This window comes from Branchiostoma lanceolatum, chromosome 18 (assembly GCF_035083965.1).
Source record: "Branchiostoma lanceolatum isolate klBraLanc5 chromosome 18, klBraLanc5.hap2, whole genome shotgun sequence".
Taxonomy (NCBI): Eukaryota; Metazoa; Chordata; class Leptocardii; order Amphioxiformes; family Branchiostomatidae; genus Branchiostoma; species Branchiostoma lanceolatum.
This window is the reverse complement of record NC_089739.1, coordinates 6427570-6454201: the sequence shown is the minus strand read 5'-3', so window position 1 is coordinate 6454201 and position 26632 is coordinate 6427570. Positions and strand designations below refer to the sequence as shown.

The 26632-nt window shown below is 39.7% G+C and overlaps 2 protein-coding genes across 3 annotated transcripts in view; one reads left to right on the top strand and one right to left on the bottom strand.

The window, feature by feature from the left end:
• LOC136423783 (protein eyes shut homolog) overlaps window positions 1-9856 on the top strand; it is a 44756-nt gene extending 34900 nt beyond the window's left edge. Inside the window, exons 37-46 of the mRNA XM_066412082.1 lie at window positions 243-405; window positions 1082-1242; window positions 1715-2245; window positions 2486-2607; window positions 2812-2956; window positions 3523-3671; window positions 4243-4304; window positions 7925-8011; window positions 8668-8780; window positions 9693-9856. Of these exons, the coding sequence (XP_066268179.1) occupies window positions 243-405; window positions 1082-1242; window positions 1715-2245; window positions 2486-2607; window positions 2812-2956; window positions 3523-3671; window positions 4243-4304; window positions 7925-8011; window positions 8668-8780; window positions 9693-9856 (1697 nt within the window). The remainder of the gene's footprint in view (window positions 1-242; window positions 406-1081; window positions 1243-1714; window positions 2246-2485; window positions 2608-2811; window positions 2957-3522; window positions 3672-4242; window positions 4305-7924; window positions 8012-8667; window positions 8781-9692) is intronic.
• A 1700-nt stretch (window positions 9857-11556) lies between these two features.
• Window positions 11557-26616, bottom strand: LOC136423806 (14-3-3 protein zeta-like). 2 transcript variants are annotated; one of them, XM_066412129.1, is made up of 5 exons: window positions 25970-26616; window positions 21841-21964; window positions 20720-20880; window positions 17747-17842; window positions 11557-13142 (listed from the first exon to the last, which is right to left on the bottom strand). In XM_066412129.1, exons 1-5 carry the CDS (start codon window positions 26267-26269, stop codon window positions 13074-13076), a joined length of 750 nt encoding a protein of 249 aa, XP_066268226.1. In that variant the 5' UTR covers window positions 26270-26616; the 3' UTR covers window positions 11557-13073. The 2 variants fall into 2 exon arrangements, with proteins under 2 accessions (XP_066268226.1, XP_066268225.1); XM_066412128.1 differs by lacking the exon at window positions 20720-20880 and adding an exon at window positions 20470-20633.
• Window positions 26617-26632: the final 16 nt, after the last annotated feature.

Sequence of the window (26632 nt, the reverse complement as noted above, 5' to 3'; positions counted from 1 at the left end):
GTGAAACTTTGTCTGTCCCTACTTATTGGAAAGAATAGGATAGTTGGACACACACCACTTCCAGTAGACTTAAGCTGCCAAGATGGACGTTGCCCCTCGTACCAAATGTGTGGAAAGGATTCCAATTTTCAAATTAAAGCTTTTGGAAGTCAGTGATCTGAAACAACTGCTAGTATGTTTTTCTGGACTTTGTTTGTTTATATTCTGTATGAGTGAATAATTGTGTTTTATTTATTGTCCAGGGTGTATCTATGACATGGAGGTTCGGACACGTGAGTCTGATCCCTGGCAGACCTTGGGTCACGTGGAGTCCGGTCGGATGGTGGGACAGTGTTCCGTGTCAGAATGTGACCTAAACGTCTGCCACAATGGTGGCACCTGTGTGGACATGGGGGCTTCTTTCAGGTGACTTTTTCATCACGTTTAATTTTTTGTTTCTTTCTCCCTATCACTAGGTCTTGTGTCTTGAAAAAGTGTCTTGTGTGTGGACTGATTTTGATATGATTAGGATAAGTGAAATAGAATAAAAAGTTGAAAAATCATTTCAAAGATTAATGTTTTAGTCTTACTCTAGTCACCATCTAGACGTAACTTCAGGTGACTATCAGACAGTTGGTAATCTTGAAATGTTCATGATGGCCTTTTTTCAGTCTTTGTGGTGACAGGGGTTTAAGCCAGCATGCTATTTCTGCAAGTCTTGTAACATACTCAGTATCTAAGACGAGAAACTGTTTGTGTCGTAGATGTGAGTGCGAGGCAGGATGGAATGGACTCCTGTGTTCAGATGAGGAGACAGTGTTTGCCTGCACGCCTTGTTATGTGTACATACTCAGTATCTATCATAAGTATCTAAGACAAGAAACTGTATTGTAGATGTGAGTGTGAGGCAGGATGAAAGGGACTCCTGTGTGCAGATGAAGAGACAGTGTGTGACACGACCAGTCCGTGTGCTGACGTTTTTTTATTGTTATTGTAGATGTGCGTGCCAGGCCGGATGGAAGGGTCTCCTGTGTGCAGACGAGGAAACGGTGTGTGACACGACCAGTCCATGTGCTGACGTTTTTTTTAATTGTTATTGTAGATGTGAGTGCCAGGCCGGATGGAAGGGACTCCTGTGTGCAGACGAGGAGACGGTGTGTGACACGACCAGTCCGTGCGCTGACGGGGCCAGCTGTGTTCCCCTGGGACTGTCCTACAGGTGTGACTGTCCGCTGGGCACCAACGGCACAGACTGTGGACAGAGTACGTCTGCTTCTAAACCTTTTTCTACAGTTTGAAGGGAGATTTGAGATTTTTGTGCTGAATTCAGTACATCATACACACTCAGGAATGGCTGTATTGAATTTCAAATGTAAAACTTTATGTTTTTGTACTACAAAATAGAAAATAGCCTATTGTTTTGAAGGTATACTTGATAAAAGAAGCACAAAGTTGTACAATATGCTTTTGCAAGAAAGCCTGTAACTTTTGTTAGTGTTGGACATTTTGCTGCTGTTTTTATTCAGTCCTGCACAGCGTGCAGTATTCCCTAGAGAGAATATTATTTTGGCTTGAAAGTTTGGGAATAGACCTTATGAGGTATTTCAGGAATGGAACGCAGAAAAATCTGAGGTATAATTGTTGACTGAAGCTTTCTATACAGCATACCAATTTCCCTGATTTGAGAAAAATAGTATTTTGTGTCGAAAATCAAACAGAACATTTCTTGTTACAGGTGTCACCATCAGCGATCCTTCCTTTGGGATGAGAGGTCAGGGGTCAGTCTCATTCATGTCATTCCCGCGACAGAACCTTCGCGTGGAAACCCAGATCACGTTGGAGTTCCAGCCCGGTGCTCCAAACGGAATCCTCTTTTACGCAGCTCAGAACTTAAACTCGCGTGCTGGTGACTTTATCTCCCTCTCCCTCTTTGACGGTTTTGTTGAGTTTCGCTACAATTTGGGTTTAGAGCCGACGGCTGTTATACGCAGCGGACGGCGTATAGACACAACCGGAAGCACGTGGTACGTCCTAGAAGCTGGGCGGACAGGAAAGGATGGATACCTGAGAATAGACGGAGAAGAAGTTACGGGAACGACCAACCAGGCGATGGTTGGGCTGGACATTAGGACGGACTTCTATCTAGGAGGTGTGCCGTATTTAGACCTGGTCGCAAACATGGCGGTAGAGGACGACCCCTCTGGATTTGTCGGCTGCGTGCGACGGCTTGCGGTGAACGGAAGGGAATACGACTTGACAGAAAACGGTACGAATTTGATTAAAACTTTTGACCAAATTAACAGCCTTTTATCAGATCTCATTGTAATTTGTAATGCGAGGCTTGAATTTGGATTCAGACTTAAACATTTCTGAACTATCAGGTTCCACAAACGCCTTCTGTACTCTACATGAACTTCTCCCAGTATAGAATGGGCCTGATGCTACGATTTTCTTCTTACATTCATGGAAGAAATCAAGATTCCAGTGTCCCCATTTTCCCCTTCAGGAGCCACTGAGGGTATGAATGTGGGAGACTGTGACGGGACAGCGTGTGGATCTAATGTCTGTAGAAACAATGGTTTGTGCCAGCCAATCGGAGTCAGAGACTTCAGCTGTAACTGTGAACCGGTATGATGTGTTTACTTTTGTACATAATATACAATGTGTGGTATACTATAAGTAAACCGTAAAATAGTTCCTGAGGTATTGGCAAGACAAAGGTCTAGGTCGATTTTAGGCCCCCAAGTGTGTGACCTTGGTACTGCAGTAAAACTTCTGTTTTTTGTATCTTTTGACCTGGATGTTTGATCTTGTTCTATCTTGTTCTCCCAGGGGTATGTTGGGGAGACATGTGAGGACCAGGCGTCCTGTTCTAACCATGGTTGCCGTAACAACGCCACCTGCGTCCCCGACGCGACACCTGGCAGCCACACCTGTTCCTGTACACTGGGGTGGACAGGAGACAACTGTACTGATGGTAAGTTACTGTAATTCGCTTTATCTTCACTGTAAAAAAATGTCAGTGTTAGGAAAATTGACATTTTCACTGAACTTTAACTTCACGGAACGGATGTGTGAAGGAATCATAAATGATTACAACAAATTTTTCACGGTGATGATAAGTTCATGATACAGAGGTGACAGTGAAAACAGTGAACATAAAGTTAGTGACAGAAACAAGAATTACAGTATTTCCTTCTCCAAGAAGGTTATGTTTTTGACAACCCCTCAGGGGTGAGCTGAATGGGATAGTATTTGTGTGCAGACTGCAAGAATTCTAGAAATTGTACAGGAATGTGTCCACAGGAATTTCAGTACACAGGACGATAACTCTTGAATGCCTGGATGGATTGTCTTCATATTTGGTAGGTGGGTAGGTCTTGGTGAGGCCTCAAAATGGTTGGATTTTGGCCCCCCTAGCAACTTTCTATGGTGCTGCAGCTCAAAAATAAAAGGAAAACAAGTAGAGTCATATCTCGAATTCTGTAGTAGCTGTTGTAATATATAATACACAAAATTGAAGTTTCTGTCCTCCGTTTCCAGCCATCACCTTCCAGAGTGCGAGGTTTGAGGGGGACGGCCACATTTTCTACCAGGACCCCGACCACGCCCGCAGGAACCCAACTGTCACTCAGCTGTCACTCAACTTCACCTCTACGCAGGGGGAGGGGCTTATTCTGTGGAATGGAAAGGTACGTCCTTTGTCTATGTGTCAGCTTTATCAACATGTACGTGTAGAAAAGGCACGATTTTTCATGCAAATGATATGTAGTACTACAAGAGCTACGGCCATGTACCGAATATATAATTATAGTACATGTACTGTCCATAAAGCTCTTGTCACACAGCAAGAAAACCGATTGGCTGGCAAGTCTGCGAGGTCTGAATGTCATCTTCGGCATTAATACCCCAGGTATTCTCTTGAGCATTGTGTGATTTTTAGAGATCAGCCAATGTTTGCAGATCACCAAGCCCTGTTGAATACATGTATGATAGGGTAGATTTTCAGGTGAAAAATATGTGTGACCCTCTAGCTATTCTAAAATCTGGACCTTCTGATGATCGACAAATACAGACAAAGCTGATCAACTGTGTGACAGGGGCATTGGATATCCTGTGAAAATAGTTACATGTAATGGTGAATCATGCCTTTAATGTAGGCTTTCGTATTCCGATGGCCCAGCGAAAAGAATTAAGCAAATAGACAAAAGCAAGAGTTCTCTCAATCATGTAATTATAATTGATAATATCATTTTTTTACAGACGGACACAGATGATGAAGACTACATGGGTCTTGGTGTGAGAGATGGAAAACTTCTTTTCAGGTGAGGCTATAGAAATCTGTTACCTCCAGGCTCCACAAGAAATGGTTGTTTAGTGTGTGTGTTTGTTCATTTGTGATCAGCATAGCTTAAGAGTCATTGCATGAGAAAACCAGGCAGAGGTGGGAAGATGGGGGTCGGCCAAATCGGCTCATACTTTGTATATGTAATAGGTATGTGGAACTATGAACAGCCATATAATTAAAACCCTCCAGCTATTTTTCGTTATGGCGTTCTGGGACCCCCCTACGAGACCCTCAAAAATCCAACAATTTATGGCTGAAAATTACTGAAATTGCAATGGCTACCCTGACAATTCTGATTAAGATACGATTATAAATTTTATATTTCCATATAGCATGGGTTCCCTAGTTTTACCTACCAAAAGTTGAAGGTGAAGCATTGAAGTTAAGAGGGTGCACTAGGGGGTTACCAGAACCAATGAAAGCAGAATTTTCATATCTTTGAATTTTAGTCATTTTTAAGGGGCATTATCTGCCCTGGGCAGTGGCTTTGGAGAATGGTTTTACTGTTGCTGGAGAGAGGAACATCTACTGATTCAAAAACAAGCGTCGTTTAATTGGGCCACTCATAACGGGAGCCGTGAATGGGGGCTCTTTATGGGGATTTTTCGGGTTTGGGGCTATAATAAATCAGGTTGTGACGTCTCACTACGGGGTAAGTTATGGCAATTTTTTCTGTCGCTGGGTGAAACCCATGCATAATTGTCATAAAATGCTAGCACAAATCAGAAATGTTGATTTGGGCTCTACATGGGGGATATAAGGTTACTTGAAAGTAAATTAAGGTTGTTTTGTACATTTTACAATTGCTTTTTAAGACGTTAATCAGTAAATTAATTACTAAAAAAAGTATGTGCAATTATGAAGTGGTCAATAGTGAAAAGGCTATCTATGGGGGTTATCAGGACCCCATATATGTGATATCACTGGTACACACAGCTGTATGGAAAATCAAGAAGCAAGACAGTCACTATAACAAATGTCAGGGAACAGTTTTAAACTAAATATATATATATATATATATATACTCATCAATTCGGGTCAGTACATGAATCATAATGAAATCAACAGATTGTACATTGCAGTTGCAATTGTTCCGTGTCAAAGAACATTCAATATTTGGCATCAAGCATTCTCGAAGAACTCAGCCAATGACTGTAACTAGTAATTTAAATCTATTTTACCCATGAAAAAAATCTAAAATGATACAATCCACACAATTCATGTAATACAAGGCACCTGGCTGTTGGCTAGCGGGACAGCCAGGTACTTGGGAGCTAAGTGGTTAAGTACTATGCTACAACTGCAATAGTTTTGAATATTGTTTAACCAATGCAGTATCAAAACTAACAGCATTTAATTTAAAAAAACACCAAAACATACATTTGCTGTAGGCGGTTACAGGTTGTCATAATGTTATGGGAATGTGAAATCTCAAAGATTGAAAAAAGTTAAGGGCATCACTGAAATTCTTTGCATGTATTATTACCGTAATACAGATAATAGTGCATTACTAAAAGTCAATGCTTCATTACATAGAAAAGTCCATAGAAACAGCCCAACATGTGCAGGTGCGCAGATGTAGGGGGCTTTCCCGCATACTGGTCGTGTTAATGGCAAGTGGCAAGTAGGGGGAAATTGCGATGCGTCACTCCTATCAGCTTCAAGGCATTCAGCCCTACACATTTGGCATGTTTGCAGATGTTCGTTTCTCACAATAATAGATGATGGCAATAATTGATGATTTTGTATTATCCCATTCATTTCATCCTCTGTGAGGTGACACAAGTTTCTTTACAAGTCCCTGTGAGGCATGACAGAGTAAAGATCATCATCCTGTAAACCAACATCCTTCTTAATCACCTTCTTGAGAGTCCGACTGAGTGAAGAACAAGTTGATGTGCATGATCTTGGACTTCAATTTTGCATAATGATATTCATCTGTTCAACGCGAAATTGAAAGTCTGTTTCAATGGTCCTATGGCATGATTTTAAGAATTGCATGCATTTTATAGATACATGTAGCATCAAAAGTTTAATATGGTATGTGTAACCCTGGGAATGAAAATTACATTACATGCTACAGTAATGGGCTACGTTTTTGAGAACACTTTGAAAGTTTTATTATCTGTAAACTGCAGTTTGTTGAATTCAGTATGATACCTGTTCTGATCCTGATTGACCGTCAGAATTATATATATTTAGCTAAAATCTAAAATTGTTCTTGACATTTGTTATAGTCTAATTTCTTTATTGTCCATATAAAGTATATGTAGCTCTGCACCCATGTGCACAGGTATGTACCAATGATAATGTGGAGTTCTGATAACCCCCATACATAGCCTTTTTTTCATTATGTACCATTTAAGGAATGAATATGCATATGATTATTTAGTGTGGAACTAACTAATTCTTAGAGAGCAACTGTAAAATGTGTAAAACAAGCTTAATTTACTTTCTAAGTATCCTTATATCTCCCATGTAGAGCCCAAATCAACATTTCTGATTTGTGCTAGCATTTTATGACAATTATGCATGGTTTTCACCCAGCGACAGAAAAAATTGCCATAACTTACCCCGTAGTGAGACGTCACAACCTGATTTATTATGGCCCCAAACCCGAAAAATCCCCATAAAGAGCCCCCATTCACGGCTCCCGTTATGAGTGGCCCAATTAAACGACGCTTGTTTTTGAATCAGTAGATGTTCCTCTCTCCAGCAACAGTAAAACCATTCTCCAAAGCCACTGCCCAGGGCAGATAATGCCCCTTAAAAGTGACTAAAATTCAAAGATATGAAAATTCTGCTTTCATTGGTTCTGGTAACCCCCTAGTGCACCCTCTTAACTTCAATGCTTCACCTTCAACTTTTGGTAGGTAAAACTAGGGAATCCATGCTATATGGAAATATAAAATATATAATCGTATCTTAATCAGAATTGTCAGGGTAGCCATTGCAATTTCAGTAATTTTCAGCCATAAATTGTTGGATTTTTGAGGGTCTCGTAGGGGGGTCCCAGAACGCCATAACGAAAAATAGCTGGAGGGTTTTAATTATATGGCTGTTCATAGTTCCACATACTTATCACATATACAAAGTATGAGCCGATTTGGCCGACCCCCATCTTCCCACCTCTGCCTGGTTTTGCCTGGTTTTCTCGTGCAATGACTCTTAAGAAGGTCTGGATGGATTGTGATGGTATTTGACATGAATGTAGGTTTGTAGGTCTTGGGAAGATAAAGGGTAAGGTTGCTTTTGGACCTCCTGGCTGCTGTCCTTGGTACTGCAGTATAAGTGTTTTTCATATCTTTTGTACTGGACATGCATAGTCTTGATTTTTAGTGACAGATGCAGATTTTGATGAAAAGGAAGAAGTGATGTAGGTTCGGGGCTACAAAGCGGCCTGTTTTGGAACTGCAGGGGCATTTTTTTAAAAATATTTCAAAAATAACTGAACCAACTTGAAGGTACAACTGATTTTCTTTCCATTTTGGTTTTCTTGTTCTCACACTGGCTAAAAACCCTACAAAGAAAGTCTACATGTATCTCAGACACAGTATGTGCTCTTGAATAAATGCTTACCTTTTTGCATCCTTACAGTATCAACCTGGGGTACCTGGCCAAGGAAACTGTCAGATCAACGGCGAATGTGGACGATGGCCAGTGGCACTCCGTCATCATACAGAGGTAGGAACCTCCTCTACTGAAATGACTTACAGACTTACTTGACTTATGTCTTTACTCGTCGGCTGAAATAGACTCTCCCAATGTTGCTATACCTTCACAAAGTTTAGGGATAAACACTAGATTATTGGATGGGTTGTATTCATTATGTTAAACTCTGAGCTCTTGAATTTGAAACGTGAGAAGTAAAGTTTCTTTGCCACTCAATAAATAATTTCTAAATGTTATCAATGATATTTTGATGATTGTCATCATTTGTCATTATCATTTGACTTGTCAAATTCGTATTTATCTATAGACTATAGCTATTAATATTTAGAAGAATTAGCTGTTAAAGTTAAATGGGGAAAGATCTTTAACAGACCATTTTCACTTTTCTTCCCCTAGTGCATTTTCTTTTTGTTGTCATCTATGTTTGGTGGATTGCTTTAACTATGTGCAAATAAGTCAAATAAATCAGTCAAATAAATCAAATTTGTGTCAACAACGACTCAACATATTGCTAATCTTCCATTCTGTAACCATACATGATTGTACTATATAGTAGATACTAGTAACATAGGCTGGACGTCCAGTGCTTATTCAATTGCATTGTGAACTATACCAATGATAGTCTGTTTCCCAGGCTACATTATCTTCATTATGTTTTTGATTGACAGGTCCAGAAGGGTGGTGACCGTGTACTTGGATGGGCAGCCCTACCCTGCAGTAAACGGCATTGACGTAGGGGGCGCTTCTGTGGGTCTTAACACTGGTGGACTCTTCCACATTGGTAAATGCAATTTCATACTAGGAACTTTAAGAAAGACAAATTTTCTATGTGATGGCGTTTCAGCACTACATAAACATACAGTGCCACCTAGCAGAAGAAAGGAGTACTGCAGTACTTTTGTTCAACAAATTCACATCTACATGCAAAAGAGAAATCATTGAATTATATTAAAATCATCCTTAGAGGAACAAACCTTTTGCCCTTTATTTTTTGTGTAGATGACTTCTCCTACATATATTTTGCATGCCTGGCTAGATGTTGTGTCCTTGCACAGGATAAGTATCATCACTAGACCAGTATACGGCAGTGTAGAAATGGTTCCCTGTCCCTGACTTTGGTTAGGGAGGTAAAAGGCGGTGGAAGGAGAAGGTTGGGCTCCACCTTCCAGTACCATGCCCTAAACACAGTTGATTAACAACTGCTCCTACAGTCTCTAGAAGGGTATGGGACCTTTACCTATTAGTCAAACCTGCCCAAGAAAACCAGGTGACCAAGAAAATCTGGTCCATGTGGACAGGTAGTCACTATAGACAGGGTTATTATAATGCTTGTGGCAGTGGGAAAATTATCTAAGAGACCACCAAAAACTGAAAAAGTACTTCTTTGGCCAGGTGGTCACTTGTACAGGTTTGACTGTATTGCTATATCCAGAGATGTTATTTTCATAGGATATGGGAGATTCTTCAGAGCTCCTGACTGGAGTACTTATACAAAGTTATAGCGGTGAGAAGCAGTACTCCAGTCAGAAGCTCTGAAGAAGGTGTCTGATAGACATCGAAACGTTAGCAGGTGAGATCAATACCTGGTTGTGTATAAAGAATTTCCCATATCCTATATTCTACCAACCTGATGAAATTATTTTCGCATGTTATTTTCATGTTTTCCTGACTTATATATATATATGTGTTCCAGGCGGATTTGAGCTGGGAGTGAACGTGACAGTGTCCACCTTTGGTTTGTACACCGCCGGCCTGACCGGCTGTGTGCGAGATGTCGTCATTTACAGGGATACGTCAGCGGTTAGTCTGGCGCAAGCAGACCGCGGGAACAACGTCTACAGCTGCGATGGCAGATGACATTTGAGAGTTTGAGAGATCTCTAGCGCAGCACCCCCAAGGTATACAGGAGTGCATCATACTTGCTGGGTTGGAGATCTGTTTGGACATGTCTTTTCATTGTGGCAGAATCATGAACCCTGGTGGAATTATGTTAGTAGATGTTACGTTCAAAAGAGTCTGAGGTAGTTGGATATGCCTTAGGTCATGCCATAATGATGTAACAAAATGAATTGTAATATTTGTCTTCATATGAATGTATAAATTATCCTTTTTGTGTACAAATGTGTATAAATGCTTGCCATACTTTTGAGTCCGTATAACCCTCAAAAGGTTTCCTTTTTATACTATGCAAATCTTTCTACATAGCATAAGTCAAATCTACCTTCATCTTTGGAAATAGATTTCTGTAAGTTTTCAATTTTACTTCATTAATGTAAATGAGATATTAATTTCTTGCACTGACATGAAAATTTTAGTATCACTTTATGGTTACTATTCAATTGATAAATGCTCATATAAAAGTTACATAATCTTGCCATATATCTTAATCTAATATGATTTATAAAACCATAGATAATATGTAAATGAGGTGCTAGATACGTGTATTCATATAAATCCCAGGTACTTTTATGCTTTGGGGATTTTTTATAAATTGACCGTCCAAACATAGTGCAAGTTTGCAATTTCTTAATCATGAAAAGACTATGCAGTAAAATCCTTATTGTAATTGTTAGGTATATTTCATATGAAGAGGATGAAAGATAGTTAAGTGGTACCAACTTGTTCCAGTTTTAAATCAAAATAACTATATTGTTACTTACTTCACTTTATATGTTGCCTGTAGATATTAATATATAGCACGTATATAGATGTACATTTTTTATATGATTGAATAGGTGTCGAGTTTTGTTTCATGATTTGTGTATTTTGATTTTACAGGTGGAAGTTGTACATTTGTAGAGGTTTTATTTCAATGTGTGTAAATTTTGAAATTTATACTTTTGTAGGTTTTTTGTTGCATAGCTAAGTAGCTGGTCTACTGACAATATTGTAAGTAGTTATTGCTAATGTCTGTTGGGTTTGGTAATAAAAACATTTTTCTAACACAAGGAATTTGTCAAGGACTTGATACTTTTTTGTGTTTGATACTATTGTTTTCCTAATTATCAAGTGCTTGCAGGTAGTCCAGTTGTAGTGTGCGTAGTCCAGTGGTTAGTGACTCAGACCAATAAGTTGTGATTTCAAATCCTGGCTGTTCCTTCAATGCTATGCAATGGAGAAGGTTGCAGTCCTTTGGACAGGGTGTTAACCACCGTTCCTTATTGTAAATAGCTAGGTGAATTTCCCTGGTAGTGAACCTTTATATACTGCACATAGTGTATGTCTCCTCTGTCCCAACCAATGGAAGACCCAATTTTGCTATTTCTCCAACCCCAATCTAATAATTTCTCAAGAGCAGGAACTGCAAAGAGAATGTTACTGTTAAAAATCCGACGACGATGTACAAGGAAATCGCTTTTACTTTTCTCTAGACTTTCTTTCTGCCTGGTCAGACAGCATAGCCTCGTAAAAACGAGATTGCTAGCAGTTCACACATTTTATTCCTTCTCTACTGAGCCCACCACCCACCCACGCTTTCTCAAAATTTCTGGTTGTTTCCATAGGCATATCCCCATGTATGTAGAAGACCACACAAATCAAAATCAGGAGCCTACAGGTTCTTTGCAGAGATCACTTTTATGAGAAGCATATCCATTCTAACCAGTGTGTACACGTTCTTCTCAGGTGTGGGGATGTACGATAAAAGTTCATCGTGTCTAGAGTTCACCTGCAAGCTACGAATCGCTAGTATCCAATTATTTCTTCACACAAACTTTAAGAAGAAAAACACGCAAACCATTTAAAATCGACAATCGTTGTTTCTTTGTGCTTTGTTACAATTCCTTCGGTTTTTGCTACCAAGCAAAAAGGGTAGAAGGGTTTGTAGGAGTCTTCTTTTCTTGTAGTCTTTTTCTCCCATTTACTGGCCACCGTAAATTTTGCAGACAAATCTGGACTGGCAATTTCACCATTTTCTGGAAGTGCTTGATAGAGGAGCTGCGTAAAATTGTGAGTCTTTCATTCTTAAAATCACAAATGCCAAAGGAAAGCTGTTTAAGGTAAAACTACATATTCGCTCTGGTTCAGATTTGTCTGCTACACCCAGATATTGGAGGGTTGAGATTTGTCTGCAACACCTGAGAAGAAGACATGTACACATACTACACATTAGATGGAATCACACAAAGCCAGGCTGAGGGATACATTCAGTGATATCTCTTTACTTCTACTTCACAGTACAAGGCCAGTTATAAAATGGGAAGGCATGCAAGCAGGAAAGTAGTGAAAACAATAAGATCAACCGTTCTGCAATGGTCCTTGGTACTTTTGCATTTCATGTATACTCTTTTTTTTGGTTGGATTTTATTTTTATTGATAATCTATTTGTCACAGCAACCCCACAACACAGCGAATAGTGGCGGCGTCGGCTGAGTGCAATGCAGGACAAGCAAGGAGTGAAGCTCCATTGGAAATGCGGATCCATTGCGCAACAAGACTACAACAATCAAAACCAACAAATTAAAGTGACTCGACTCTACCACCATGTCTAGGTGAGCGGCGCAACGTTACGTACCGCACCCCCGCCCAACTACCGAGAATGAAAAAAGAAAACAACGAATTCTTCCATTCCGGCAAAGGAAATACATACATCCAAGTACTTACTTACTAACTTCTCTCTTTTTTTTCAATACATTTTTTTTTGGCTACGACAGTTTCATTTCAACATTTCTTCCTGTTGCAAATCTACGTCTACAATCCCTCGGCAAAGCACAACTGATACCTTTGTAATTCCCCCATAGACAATGGACTCACATATGGTTAAGTAACGAACAAACATAGAGCAACCTAATCAAAGAGTTCCGCAAATACTCGGCACAATGACAATTAGTTTATACCCCTTTCACCCCCGTTACACCGGAATATGATAACCATGAACGTTTACTATTTATTCTTCTTCACTTAGCCAAGCCACGACTAGAATCAATGCTACTACTGCTACTACTCACACAATGGGGATGGTGTTTTTTCATGAAAAAAATGACGTTCTTAAATGTTTTATTGTTCAATTTAGCTAGGGTGGAATTCTCAAGATAATATACTAGTGGTAGGTGCTGACGTGTATCGGCGGGGCGCTCTACTGCTGTTCCTGCTGCCCCTCCTCCCCGCAGCGGTCGTCGTCACCTGAGGCGTCGGACGTCCACAGCTGAGGGGACAGAAAGAAGGTCAAAGGTCAGCGCTCAAATCAACAGCCATGCAGGGAAAAGTAGGACAGAGGCGAGAGAGGAAGAAACAAGTGCGCTGACTTCAACCATGCATTATCGATCTGGACGTTTTCGTTCGCATGGAAGCCGCAAGGATGGTTGAGCTTCGGAATGCAAAGAATTCATCAATTTTGCTGAGGTACTGCATGCAGTTTGGGCAATTTGTTTTGCTTCTTTTTGCCCCTTCAGCGTGTGACCTTCCCGATGCACGCAGTATAGAAGCCAGCGCAAATTATCGCAAATATCTCGCAGCAAATCATAAGCACTCATTCCTACAGACACACACATTCACACTGAACATCCAGGGTATCAAAATCACCAGTCATAGAACAAGTTATGTTGTATTGTTCTTTATTGCTGGAGAAATTGCATGGTCTAAGGTTACAATGTAGTTACCATTGAATAAGTCAGTACCAGAGGTAATGTAGGAAATGCAACATTTCATGAACCCTTCGTTGAGCATTGCGAGTCTCCAATTCAACAAGAGACCCTGGCTATTGCAACATTCAGTGTGTAGGTAGACTTTGCTGTATCACGTTACAGATGTTCCTAAACTAGACTGGACACAGGAGACTCACAATGCAAGTCAACACCTGCCATGGTGAGACTTAGACTAGTTAGAGTTTCAGTTAGAGATTTCTAACTGTAAGAATTCAAATATTTAAATCCAGGGCTTTCCTAGATCATGTATTAAATCTTGGGAAAGGCGTAAAAGATCTTCTGAATTAGGAGCAAGAGTCATCCACGACAAATGCTGACTTGGGAAGGGAACGATTCGGACTGTTTCGCGACCATATAATTTGAAGGGTGTGCAGCATATACTGGTATGAATAGAGAACCAATCAGAAAGAATTGTGGGGGAGGGGTGTAGGTGGGTGGACTTGTTGCAAAAACACATTTTGCTTCATACCTTTTATGTCAATCTCTTTGCTCTCAGCAGTTAATTCTTGCTCAGCAAGTTTGTTCTTTGCATTTTACACTCTCCCCTTCACACACAATTCTTACTGATTCTTGTAATATCTTTTCTGACAGTTAAGTTTACTATGTGTGTGCCATTCAGTGCAGGACCTTCATAAATAGAATATCTGTTAAACTTTCAACACTTAAATACACGTTATCTTGCACCTTTTTTTCAATGTCTACTCCAATAATCCCCGTTTAAGGGCTCTTTTCCTTAAGCCATTCACATCCATGTTTCCGTTCCAATTCGCTTTCCTTCTTGAAACTTTAGCACGCCAAAAATACAATTTTCTGTGAAAGCCTAACCACACTGAGGCACACTACTATAACGTTACTCTTACATTAAATTCTTCTTGTAATATATTATTACAGGCTCTTTGAAAAGAGACCTGGTAGCCTTTTCTTTCTTTCTTTCTTCATAACACTGTTTGACAGATAATGCAACAAAATATGCAGCAGCGTATGAAAATAAAAAATATAATACAAAATTGCAACATTACGCAAAAATTGGCACCAAAACTAACACGTTGCAGGCAAAAAAGACAGCATTATCTTCCTTTAGAAACAAATTACATTTGCCTTATAACAGGAAGTTTAACTTAAACAAAGAGTTTGACATTAAATGCACATTTTTGGAAGCACAAACAAGACTTACAAAAACAAAACATTGACCAAGTCGGGCAAAAATTTTCACCTATTGCACATTCATTGTTTGGCATGGAACATAAAAATTGCACTGTTTACTATAGCAACAACGACAACTGAGATTCGGTTCATGCCAGAATAACTAAAGCTCAGTTTGGGTAGGAAGAAGGGAAAACAAAGGGAAAATATACAAGCCATGGGCACAGCTGGCAAGGGGGTACCTCGAAAACTTTCAACTCGAGCAAGTTAAGATATTCTAAAGCTGATATACCTTCGGAAAGCTATCATCTTGGGGTAGATAATGTTTTAATTGCAAGCATACCAAAAACTTAAGACTCAAAGTTTTGAAAACAGTCAGAGCTTCTTTAAGACTCTAGGGAGAAATCATTAAATGAGTCGTAGTAAGTACTGATTAGCATTTGTGCAGGCTAAAATATCAGAATTCTTCAAAGTTGGGTAAGATTTCTGGTTTTAACCTGACTTCACAAATGGACGACACTCGCGTATCTTACCCTGCTAAAGCTCGTGAGAGAGCCACTGGCAAATGGCGGTGGAGACAAGACTGTGAGGTCCCCCAGGCGGGCAATGCGGGCCACAGCGCGGGAAAACTAGGACAGACTAAGGCGACACGGCGGGACATTCTGTTCTGACTTGCAGCATTGATTGCACATTGGTACCACTACTAACATTCAAGACTCACAGGTTTGTGCTACGGTATATCTTTCGGCTTATTTTTTGTTGCAATGTTTTGTGTTTTACTGCAAATCATCCTTCAACTTGAGGAAAAATCTAAATCCTTTGCGTGAAAAATTAGTCCTTGATGTAACACGTCCACCTTACTTCCAGTAACACAACCCTTCCTCCGATCGGGACTGAACGTCTATACAACACTGGAATGTAAGTCCCTTTATGCACTCTTCTTCAATCCATATACCACTGTCAACAAAGTCAGACTGGACCCTTCTTTCCACAAACCCAAAAAGTAGCAAGATCTCTTTCTTCCGCTGAAGTTATATAAAAGTACACTTTCTTGTTAAGATCTACTTTTGTGAACTTGGTAAAGACCAATACGGATTGGCTTTCTAACAGAACTCTCAAAGTGAATTTTTCGGTGTGCTCCGATTACCTTGTTTCTGAATTCTCTTCTACATGTACTTGAGTTCTCTTCTACATGTACTTGAGTAAATACTGTTTCAACCTGTGCTGGAATGGTTCTGTTGCACATAATCTGACTTTGACAACCCAACTTCTCTCAAAACACATCCCCACACAACCGCCCTTCCTCCATAATGACAGCCAAACATGAAAATAATTTTGTTGCAAAAACTGGGGACAAAAGATTTAAAACATACTTTAGATTGTGGATTGTGTAGGAAAAAAAACATTTTACCTATGTTTTTCAAGACCACTACATCTCTATGAACCAACCTAAAAACACCAACTTCTGCTTCAAGGTAGACATGAAACATCAAGGACTTTGAAGTTTAGGACTGAATATCTATCATGAATGCACGTCTTGTGCCATACTTACACCTACAAGGAATTTCTGAAGACTTGCATTGTTTAGTTTGAATATTTCCAGTTGAAATAAACACTGTCAATAAATATGGTAGAGAAAAATTTCCCAAAAGTGACATGAGAAGTGTGATCAATGGATCATTGAGGGATGAAATGGAATTGTGGGTAAAGTGAGTTTTTCCGTGGTACATGGAATTGTGGGTATAGAAGATTCAGTGGTACATGGAATTGTGGGTAAAGTCAGAGGCCAGTGTCCTCAAACAGGAAGAGGTCGCGTTTCATTTCTTCTTGTTGCTGTTACTGTTGTTCTCGTTCAATTTCAAGTCCGCCACCCCCTCCTGTTTCGCCGCGAAAACCTTGTGACAAAACAAGAGCTTCGTCCACCATTTCTCCTTCGAGATCAGAAGTAGTCTGTTCTTCTTCGGCGGCTCCGGTTTCACGTAAGGAACGGCCTTCTGGTGCAGCAAGAACTTCAGAACGTAGGAGAGGACAGAGTAAAGACATTCATTCCACGCCACCCTCGGTTTTGCACAGGTTAATTTCAGTTGAAGGGATCGACTCCTAACGTTTCCAGTTCTCAAAGGGTACTTAGATCTTTCAAGAATAATTAACCATGTTTGCATTTAACATCAAATGCAGTTGAACTTTTTTGTTGAAAGTAGTTTTTAACTCAGTGAACAGACGATATGATGCTTTGGGGGTGTTTCTTTTCATCAAATTTATAACATCTTTCAAACCATGTATAATGCAGCATTCCATGTTCTTTTATCTTTTGTCCTTCTTTTGTATCACTCTGCAGGGTGAACGTTTTCCTTGTATGTAAAGTTATGTACTTACATCTTTGTAGCTGCCTTAATATTTTTCTTTCTAAACACATACTTTTGAGACACAACCAACCACACATTCAAATCTTCACCACTTACCACACAAACACATGTACAAAAGACAATTACACCAACTACTGAAAAGGAAAGATACATTCACAACAGGCATCCCACCATTCACGTCATGTAAAGGCATACTGCTAAATGTAAAACCTTAACTTAACCACTTTTCAACTTTCAGTCAGCAAATGATTACATTGGGTCTCAGCCAAGTACAAATTACGCTCTTTCAATTCATAGCCAGATGCAACTGTATAGGCCAATGCAAAATGCTTTTAAGTAGCCACAAGTTTTGCTCTTGTATGCTAGAAGCCGGAGGAAGCTTTCATTCCTTTGAAATGATACTAAAGATGGTGTACAATATCTCCAAAATCAGTTTTCGATGTCCTAGATTTTTTCTACAGAAATATCAACAACCCCAGTTTTCCTGCCAAGTCAATTTTAACTTTGACCACCGGCCATAATTTTTGTCAATCAGTAGCAAGAAGATTTTGTTCAATTCTGGGAGAAACAATGATCTTCTATCCCTACACACTTACCGTAAGGTTGTCTCTGAGCAGCTGCATGATAAGAGTGCTGTCTTTGTACGAATCTTCATTCAACGTGTCCAGCTCTGCAATTGCATCATCGAATGCCTGTGGAGGGGGGACTTGTGTTAGCCTCCTTTTCTTTTCACATTTATCTACGAACATTAACCAATGCCTGCCGAATAAGTTTTCATTGCAGGCATCTAAACTTTCTTAAAAATTCACTGCTGTAAGCTGTGCTCCACTAAGAACTTTAATTTTTGTTTGTTCCAATGCAGATTTGTAAGAGAACCAATCACATCTTACATCTTGTATGTAACAAGCAGGCATTTAAGAACAAGCACTTTCATTGGCTAGTCCTTAGGCTGCCAAAAGTTTTACTTGCAAAAAAGTGATAACACTAGAACGCAAAAATGATTTCCTTTGTTTATATTTGTAGGAACACAGCTTGTCGCAGACTAAACAGCTGTTTACTCCATGCATTTTCCGACAACATAAAAAGCAATCCGGCATACATTTCTTCCTAAAAATATTGCCATAACTGCGCATTTTAAATCATAACATAACAGCAAGACTTATTTCCAATGTATCAATGCAAATCTTGATAATATATCAGCAATTCAACTAAGCAGGCTGCAGTCAAAACATATAAACGACTTTAAAAATTGCCAAGCAAACTGTGATATGATGCCCCTGTTTAAGAAAATATTGTTACACAAATACCAGCATTCAGCACAAAATTACAAAATAATAAATTAGCATAGCAACAACAATATTGTAATATACTATACTGTTTGGCCATCATGTTTTTGAGTATGAATTTACAAAGCACATCAGAGAATACATTCATTGAGACTTATTCTAAAACACAGCAAATTTTCAAGAAGCCACATTCCTCATGTTTCTGTCCCAAGACTTCAGACTTGATACTTTCCTTGAGGACGGTTGCTTTAACAATTATCACTTTTTGAAAGGAACAGCGAAGACACTTTTATTTTGTAACAACTTTAAAGAGTCTGAAGTCTTGATTCATAATACTATGTGGAGTGGATCATTGAGGACATTCTACAATCCAACAAATGTGCTAGACACAGAGCAATTTCATTCAATACAAAGAAAAAATGACATAAACCTTCAGTAGCAAAGACTATATCTACCCACTAGTGCTGTGTACCTAAACGGTGGACCTGAACTGAACGTGTAAAAACGTTAAGGTTCTAGTCCAAACAAACCTAAATCAAGTCTGAACCTTGAAAAATATCCCTCGCTTATGTTCTTCTTTCTGTTTTAAACAATCTTAAACCTGCCTTAGATTGGAAAATTTGCGCTGTAAAAAATACGAAAACGTTGCTGTTTTTGTGTTTATTACTGAACTTTTGTGCTTAATACTGATTAAAAAATTTTGCGTGTATAGTTTTCAAATTGCATGTAAAATCAGTGCCAATATGCAAGTTTATATGTGCCCGAAAAAAAGGATTTCAAGCACACATATGCCATGGGTTCAGGTCCGGACTTATAATGAACCTTATAAGTCCAGACCTGAACAGTTGGACCTGAATCTGAGTTTAGGTACACAACACTACTACCCACACATGTTGGCGGTTCATTCCGGTATCAGATAGAAGATGTTTTCCTCGGCAATATATCAGGTCCGGGTTTTGCTCAGGGGGAAAGGGGGAGGGAGGGGGGCGAAGGACATGCAGTTTGCCGCAAATCTGAGGGGTGGAGAGGCAAACTCAGAATCGAGCTAGCAGCAAAAGAGACAAACTTCAAACTGCTGCCATTGTCCACCTGATTCAAACTCGCCTGGTACTCGGTAGCGGGTGGTGTTAGAGAAGAGGAGACGAAGGTACACAAAAATGTTTCGTGAAAACAAGACTGCTAGTTTGGGGCTACGAGGTGTGGACAACACAACTTGCACTGTGTAGAATTAACTCTTGTCGAAGGGAGTTAGTAGAAAAGATGCAGAAGCAAGCATACGATTAGAGAGATAGACCCATGGCTGATGTTGTTGGTGGGCAGAATAAGCGTATTTCTCGAGATAGCGGTAGTACAAGTGGAATGAGTAGGCAGAGATGTAAACAGCGTAGGAGTGCTGTTAAGAGTCGCACAGAGGTTGTGCAATAAACGGTGCAGAAGTATAACATAATGGATCATAGCAACCCAGGTACCACATCTCCCAATTTCCTTTCACTCCTTTTTTTACATTCTTCTTTATTGTAACAAATTGGCAATTTTTTTGGCATCGCGTAGGCATTTTTCTGAATGTTATCGTCACAAGCTCGCCTGCAACTATCATTATTTGTCGCCTAGTTTTCAGCTAAGACATCGTTAAGTTTAGTTGACTTGTTGAAAACTACTGGCTTTTCAATAAATACATATTAGTAAAATCTTCAAGTCTTATGAAACAGCTTTAAGTCTAAGAAATGGTTCAGTCTCAAGAAAATGACTAAGTCTGCATATAGAAGTATATATTTTTCTATACTCTGTTTTTGGCACAATCATTCTGCAATTTTTCCATGTATTTGTTAGATGTTAGGGCGTAACTCTCTTTATAAATTTCCACACAACACATGCTAATCTCTTTTTTTCCACTGCAAGAGATGGCATACTTTTTTATGCTTAGGGAACTGAGTCGGTTTGTTGTCTGCCTTTTTTTTCCAGGCAGGCATGGCACGTGGGTTGCTATCCGATGAGGATCTGGAAAGAGGAAAGAGAGATCCCACACACCGTACCTGTTTGGCGAGATGACAGGCCTTGTCGGGAGCATTTAGAATTTCATAGTAAAACACCGAGAAGTTGAGGGCCAAACCAAGGCGGATGGGGTGGGTGGGCTGCAAGTCAGTCTTACTGATATCAAACGCTGACTGGTAAGCAGTTTGTGACTCACGAACTACTTCTGTGAAGAAAGATGTAAGAAAGGTGAGTGTGTGTATACAGACATAGAGAGGAGGAGGCGCCTTACGACTACGTCGGGACATGTACCTTTTTGGCCAATTTGCAGGCTTGTTGAGGGTTCTCTACGATCTCATAGAAGAAAACAGAAAAGTTTAGCGCCAGCCCAAGTCGGATGGGGTGTGTCGAACTCAATTCACCTGCTGCCTCTTCAGCTTTCTCGTATGCTTTCTTCGAATCACTTACTACCTCTGTGGTGAACATAGAGTAAAAAGGCTTGGTGTTTATCTGGCAGTTTGCCAGCAATGGAAGAAAGACAAAATCAAACAAAAATCAAACAATTCTCGACACCACAACAAGCTACTGTCAAATAACAAACTAGAGTCTGGCGACCTATCACATCCATGAAATATTTAGAGCTTTTGTAGAATTTATGCAGATTATTTTACATAATTAATGCATGGTGATGTTCACCTTCAACTAACTTACACATGTCACAAGTATAGGCGTCCCATCATTTATCATTAAACAGCTTTGCCATCTTTGTCAATCATTTATTATGCAAATCAGAGCCTTGTCTGCATGTTTGGTATCTGTTCACGTTCTGCCGGCCAGTTATGGAAAACTGTGGAATTGTAGACTTTCCGAATCATTTATGCAAATTACATCAAGCTAAGAAAATATCAAAACAAAACTCTTCCTGTCGGTCAACAATATAAATGTTCAACTTTTTTGTGCACTAAAATATGTGACAGTTTTTTGTTGTGTCAAAGAACATGAAAATGCCCAGAAATTTTCAAATGGTGCTCGTTTTACAGCACAAAGAAAGGCAAATTTAGTTTTCAAATGACAAAGAGAAAATCGGCTTTTTGTACACATAAAAACTAAACAGCTAAATGAGAGTTTGATGGCCTAATTCAGATACAAAGACACTGCATCTAAAATTTAGGGGAGCTCCAGGCTGTTATATTTTGTGGACCATTGAATATGCATGCATCATTACTACATGCAGGCAATAGAGCCTTTACAGTTGAACTACGAATTCACCGTTCCTTCTCATCTCAGGTCTTTAACTTCGATACTGGCTCACAATTAACATCCACGGGTACATCCAGCACTTCTACTGCACATGGCATGCAAATATCTTCAATCCAGGAGACGAAAAATACAGTTTCTTTCAGTAAATTTGTTAAGTCAGAACAAAAACGTACGATCTCTTGTCGTTCCGGAAGCGACTTCTGCCAAATACCGGAAGTAGTCTCCCTTCATCTTCAGATAGAAAACTTTGCTCTCTGGTGAGTCAGCCCTCGGGATAAGGTGTTTATCAAGCAGTTCCTGGAAAACAAAAACAGATGAGGTCATTAGATTATCATATAATTCACTTACATTTGCAGCACCTAAATCTTGTGGTGTGGTAAAATAAAGAGTTTGCCAGTAAAAGAGGAACGCTAAGGTGTGTGGTACCTATGGTAGGGCGATAATTGGTGGTTCAACCATAAGAGAGTGGCTGCATGTGTCAAATATTTCCATTTTTCTGTTTTCATTTCTACATTTTGACAGATGGGCGGGGCTATAGACTATCTATATACTCTTCAAATTTCACAAGAAAAAAAAAATAAAATAAAAAATTTCAACAGAACTGCAAAAAAATCTTCTACTCTTTGTACTTATCATTTCTTACACACAACCAAACAGAAGACAACACTATAGAGCGACATTAGCCACTTAATCACTTGGAACTATTTGAGTGCACCAGACCTACGGTCCAGCCAGTCCTTTTAAGGACGTTCACCTCTGTTTGTATGTATGTGTATCATGTGTAAGTTCTCAGCAAACATCGGTCTTCTGTTGAACCAACAAACTTAACCCCTTGACAGCCGAATTCCAACAGCTTGCCCTAGTTTAGTTATTTTCAAAGCCTTGGTAAAAGCTAGAAACTGTATCAATTCATTGCAAGCAAACTGAAAAAGCTAATTAGTTAATTACTTCATGAATATCAATCACACTCAGTAATGGGCCAATCATGTTATTTAATTAGCACAAATTGTATATCTTTAAGTAAAGGTAAGATTTCTTGCATTCATATGTACATGCCGGGAGTTTAGCCATGCTTTATATGTCCACCACCTACTGCATAAATCATGGGGAAAATATTGATCTTTTTACTTCACATTAAAAATCAATGGGAAATATGCCATTAGTCCCCAAACTGTTCAAGTTTTTTTTTAAATTTAAGATTAGAGTTATGATGTTGGAAGTTAAGTATACTAACGCCTACTTCAGCTGTTACAAAAATTAGACCCTGGGTCACTAAGGATATAGCCCATGACTGGCATTATAAAACATTAACAGTTTTTATTGCCTTGCAAATCTAAAACAACCTATTGCAAATTGTTTGAATTTGCTGGCTTACTTTGCAGTAGAATTTGTTGTGTGATAAAAATTGCTGCTGGCAAAAAGAGCTCGATTTTCCAGATAACACTATTATACATATTACCCTGTAATGTATAAAGCCAGAAGGCACTAAAACATATTCATCTAATTATCTTTGGAACAGTATCAATACTGCAACAGTAAAAGGCAACAATTTACAGTGCCGTTTTAATCTCTTGATCTATCAACTCAACTCTGGACTCCCAAGGGCTATATAATCATGGAAAATACTGTTTTCTATATCAAATCAATTGCCAAACAACATGTCTAAGTCTCCAACAAAAAGCACATGCAAGGAATTTCAATATTACACATTCTCACAGTAGGTGTGAATAGCCATGTTAAAGCTTTGAGTTCGCCTTAAAGTAAATCCAGCAACGTATAGAATACTGTTGGCTGCCAACAACCCCCTAATAACATATGTTCATACCCTGTAACGTTCTGACATACTACAACATCATTTTGGGCGCCACCCATATTTATCTATTTTTCTTAGACCAACTGTGGTTTCAGAATCCACCTGTATGACAACTGGTGAAACAGGTGAAATTATTTCCACCTGTGTCAAGAGGTCATAATTATTCATCAGTGTTTGAACCATGTGTGCTAAATTTGAAGCCTAACATACTTATTACAACCACTGCCCCCATGACTAAAATGATAGGTTGGAACCCAGCTGCCACTTATGTCAAAACGTTGCGGTGTGTAAGAAGATCATTCCAACTTATTCTGTAGTGACATGACTCACATGTGTATGTGAGGGGGAGGGGGGCGTGCACCTGCTTCTGAAGCAGACACTGACAATTGCCAACATACAGTCTACAGTCGTGATCGTTATGCCAGAGGGCAATCTCATTACAACCTCTATTATGCGACTGCGTATCCATTCTAGAACCTATACCTGCCCCTAGGCTTTCTTCCTTCCCTAGTGGGGCTTCTGATTAATAATTCAGACATTTTTCTCTAAATTCTTACTCTATCACAAATGCAACATCTCGCAGTGACATAGAGCAATACTAGAAAACAGGCTACCATTTTGCCCTGCCTACTTGTCAAACCTGATTTGTTCAAACCAATTTGTTCATGGTCTCATGCTTCACTAGATTTAACATGCATAACTTTAAATGATTCACAACAAAATCAGTACAAGGCAGTGTTTGCTTGATCAGCATCAGCTGTTTTCTGGCTTTCAAAATAATGAATTCTCATGCATTTTGTAATTACTGAAAGGGCTAGAGAAATATTAATTGACCTTAATTACCTTTGCATGTATAAATGCACTATATCCCAAGGGAGGACGAAATCTGATAATACTGGTTAGCCTTCTAACAACATGCTAAGTAAACCAACAGACAACCTGCCCTGAATCTGCTGTCCTCGAATCACCTGTTAAAGCAAACTGCATGAATAAACAGTATAGTAAGCATGTGACAACCCTGAGATTTAGCTTTTTGCCTGATATAACGTCTTCTATTGATTATGTTTAACGACCTGTCACCATTAAAAAAAATCAATTTCTCTACTCGCTGCTTCTGGCAGATAATATCATGCAGAAAAAGAAATGGCTGAATACTGAAACACCGACATAGACCTTCACAAATATCAGTGAGTCATCATACAGTCATCCCAAAAATAGTAGTCATTTTAATACTTGAATTTGCAAATTAAAAATTTACTTAAGTCGTCTTCATTAGCTTCAGAAATCTAAGAATTTGGCCCAAAAAAATTAGAAATGAACTTGGGTCTTACTAGTAGGAGGGGGGCACGGGAGAGGGGGCCTTTTCTTAAGATTATTGGGAGAGGAACCCCACATGAGTAACTGTAAAACACACCTTTTCTTCAACAGTTTCACTTTCAAACAAAACAGGTGAAATCTCCAAGAAAACAGCATGTACAGTTTTCAATCAGGAAGAATTGTTGAAGTATGTGTAACTTAGCTTCTATGGTTTTGAATTGGGACAGAAAAATGTAAAATACTGGCAGCTCCCCACCCCTCCCGCCTTGGGACCACTCCATCTGGGCATGAGTAAGGTGGGTGCAAGATGATGTCACCCTTTGTGTTCCGCCTTCCCTTCCGCCAAATCGCTTCCGCATCCTGACAAAAACATTCCAAACATTCCACAGAAAAAAACAGACCCTTCCAAAACTAATCCTCACGCCGTAAGAGGCGTCACAGGGGTTAAAACTGAAGGTGAATCCCGTGCGCAACGCCTTTGAAAGCCGATCCTCTCCCCTCTGTTGACCCAGAAATGTAACCGTCCTACCGAAAATTAGGGTGGGGCTCCCTCCTCTCCCAGCCGACTTCCTCGTCACACCTCCCCAGCCATCAAAAAACACAACACGGCGACGTCTGTTTGTTCATAACATGCCAGGCTAGCGGGAATTTAGCTTTCTACTTGGAAATCTGCCCGAATGAATCTCTCGGTAACCTGTGTAAGGTCGGAGCCCACCGCAACGGTCGCTAGCGCTGGCCGCCATTTTGAACATCATGTGCAGTCTATGCATGCGACAAACGTACTACACGATTTTCTTACCCCCATTATCAGATAATCTCTCCTCAAAACACCACCTTAAACCCTTCCATCACCTAACCAAGATCTTAAAAACCACTCAAGACAAACGTTTTCCTGTCCTTTCCTGAGATCTTGAGGAAAACTAGCTTTGTATAACATGAAATATCGTACTAAAGCATGACGTCGGTAGTATGTCTCCTTGACTCCGCCTCCATATTCCCACAGTACTTTTATAATAATATTCCACGTTGATCACCAGATTCTCTCTAAAACTACACAGCTATGATATCATTACCTCTTAATTTATAGATTATCGACCATGGATTGTATGAAAAACGTAATTAAAAGATTGGAACATGTTGGGGTGTGTGATGTTAGTAGTAGTGTGACTTACCAGTACATCCTGACATATCTCCTCGAGCTCGGCCTCCACCTTTGCACGGTACTCCTTGGCCATCTTGAGTTTGTTTTCGGACCCTTCGGTCTTGCCCTCGATGGAACTGATGACCCTCCAGGATGACCGGCGGGCGCCCACGACGTTCTTGTAGGCCACTGACAGGAGGTTCCTCTCCTCGTTGCTCAGCACTGATTCCGCAAGTTCGGTCACATGCTTCATCGCCTGGGCCATGTCATCGTACCGTTCGGCCTGCTCCGCCAGCTTGGCCCGCTGCACCAGTTCGTCCTTATCCGCCATGGTCTGCTAGGTGGATATTTGAAAGTGGAGGAGAGAATTTGACGGAGAAAATTGGGCCCAAAAAGGTCGAAAACCGTTGGAACCAAAATCCAACAAATTCTTCCTCGATCAGGAGAAATGGCGGACTACTCTGGACTGAGCACGCTCAATTAAACATCGGTATCTCTCCGCCGATGTCACTGTATCCAATTATTAAAAACTCAACCTACAGTAAATCATATCATTTTTCATATATTTATCGATACGGAATATTTCATAAAATATGCGGAAATATTTTGATAAATCTTGACGTTTTAAGAGAAATTTGGACTATAGTGCCCCAGCGGAAGCGTATTTGATTACTGGTGGCGGTGATGTGGTTAA

Bases quoted from the DNA above. Each gene is read 5' to 3' on its own strand.
- LOC136423806 (XM_066412128.1), bottom strand. From the start codon at position 26,269: ATGGCGGATAAGGACGAACTGGTGCAGCGGGCCAAGCTGGCGGAGCAG. The intron at 21,965-25,969 runs GTAAGTCACACT...TTTGTTTTCCAG, and splicing joins AGATATGTCAGGATGTACTG to GAACTGCTTGATAAACACCT. The intron at 13,143-17,746 runs GTAAGTGTGTAG...CTGTCCCCTCAG, and splicing joins TGCTCAGAGACAACCTTACG to CTGTGGACGTCCGACGCCTC.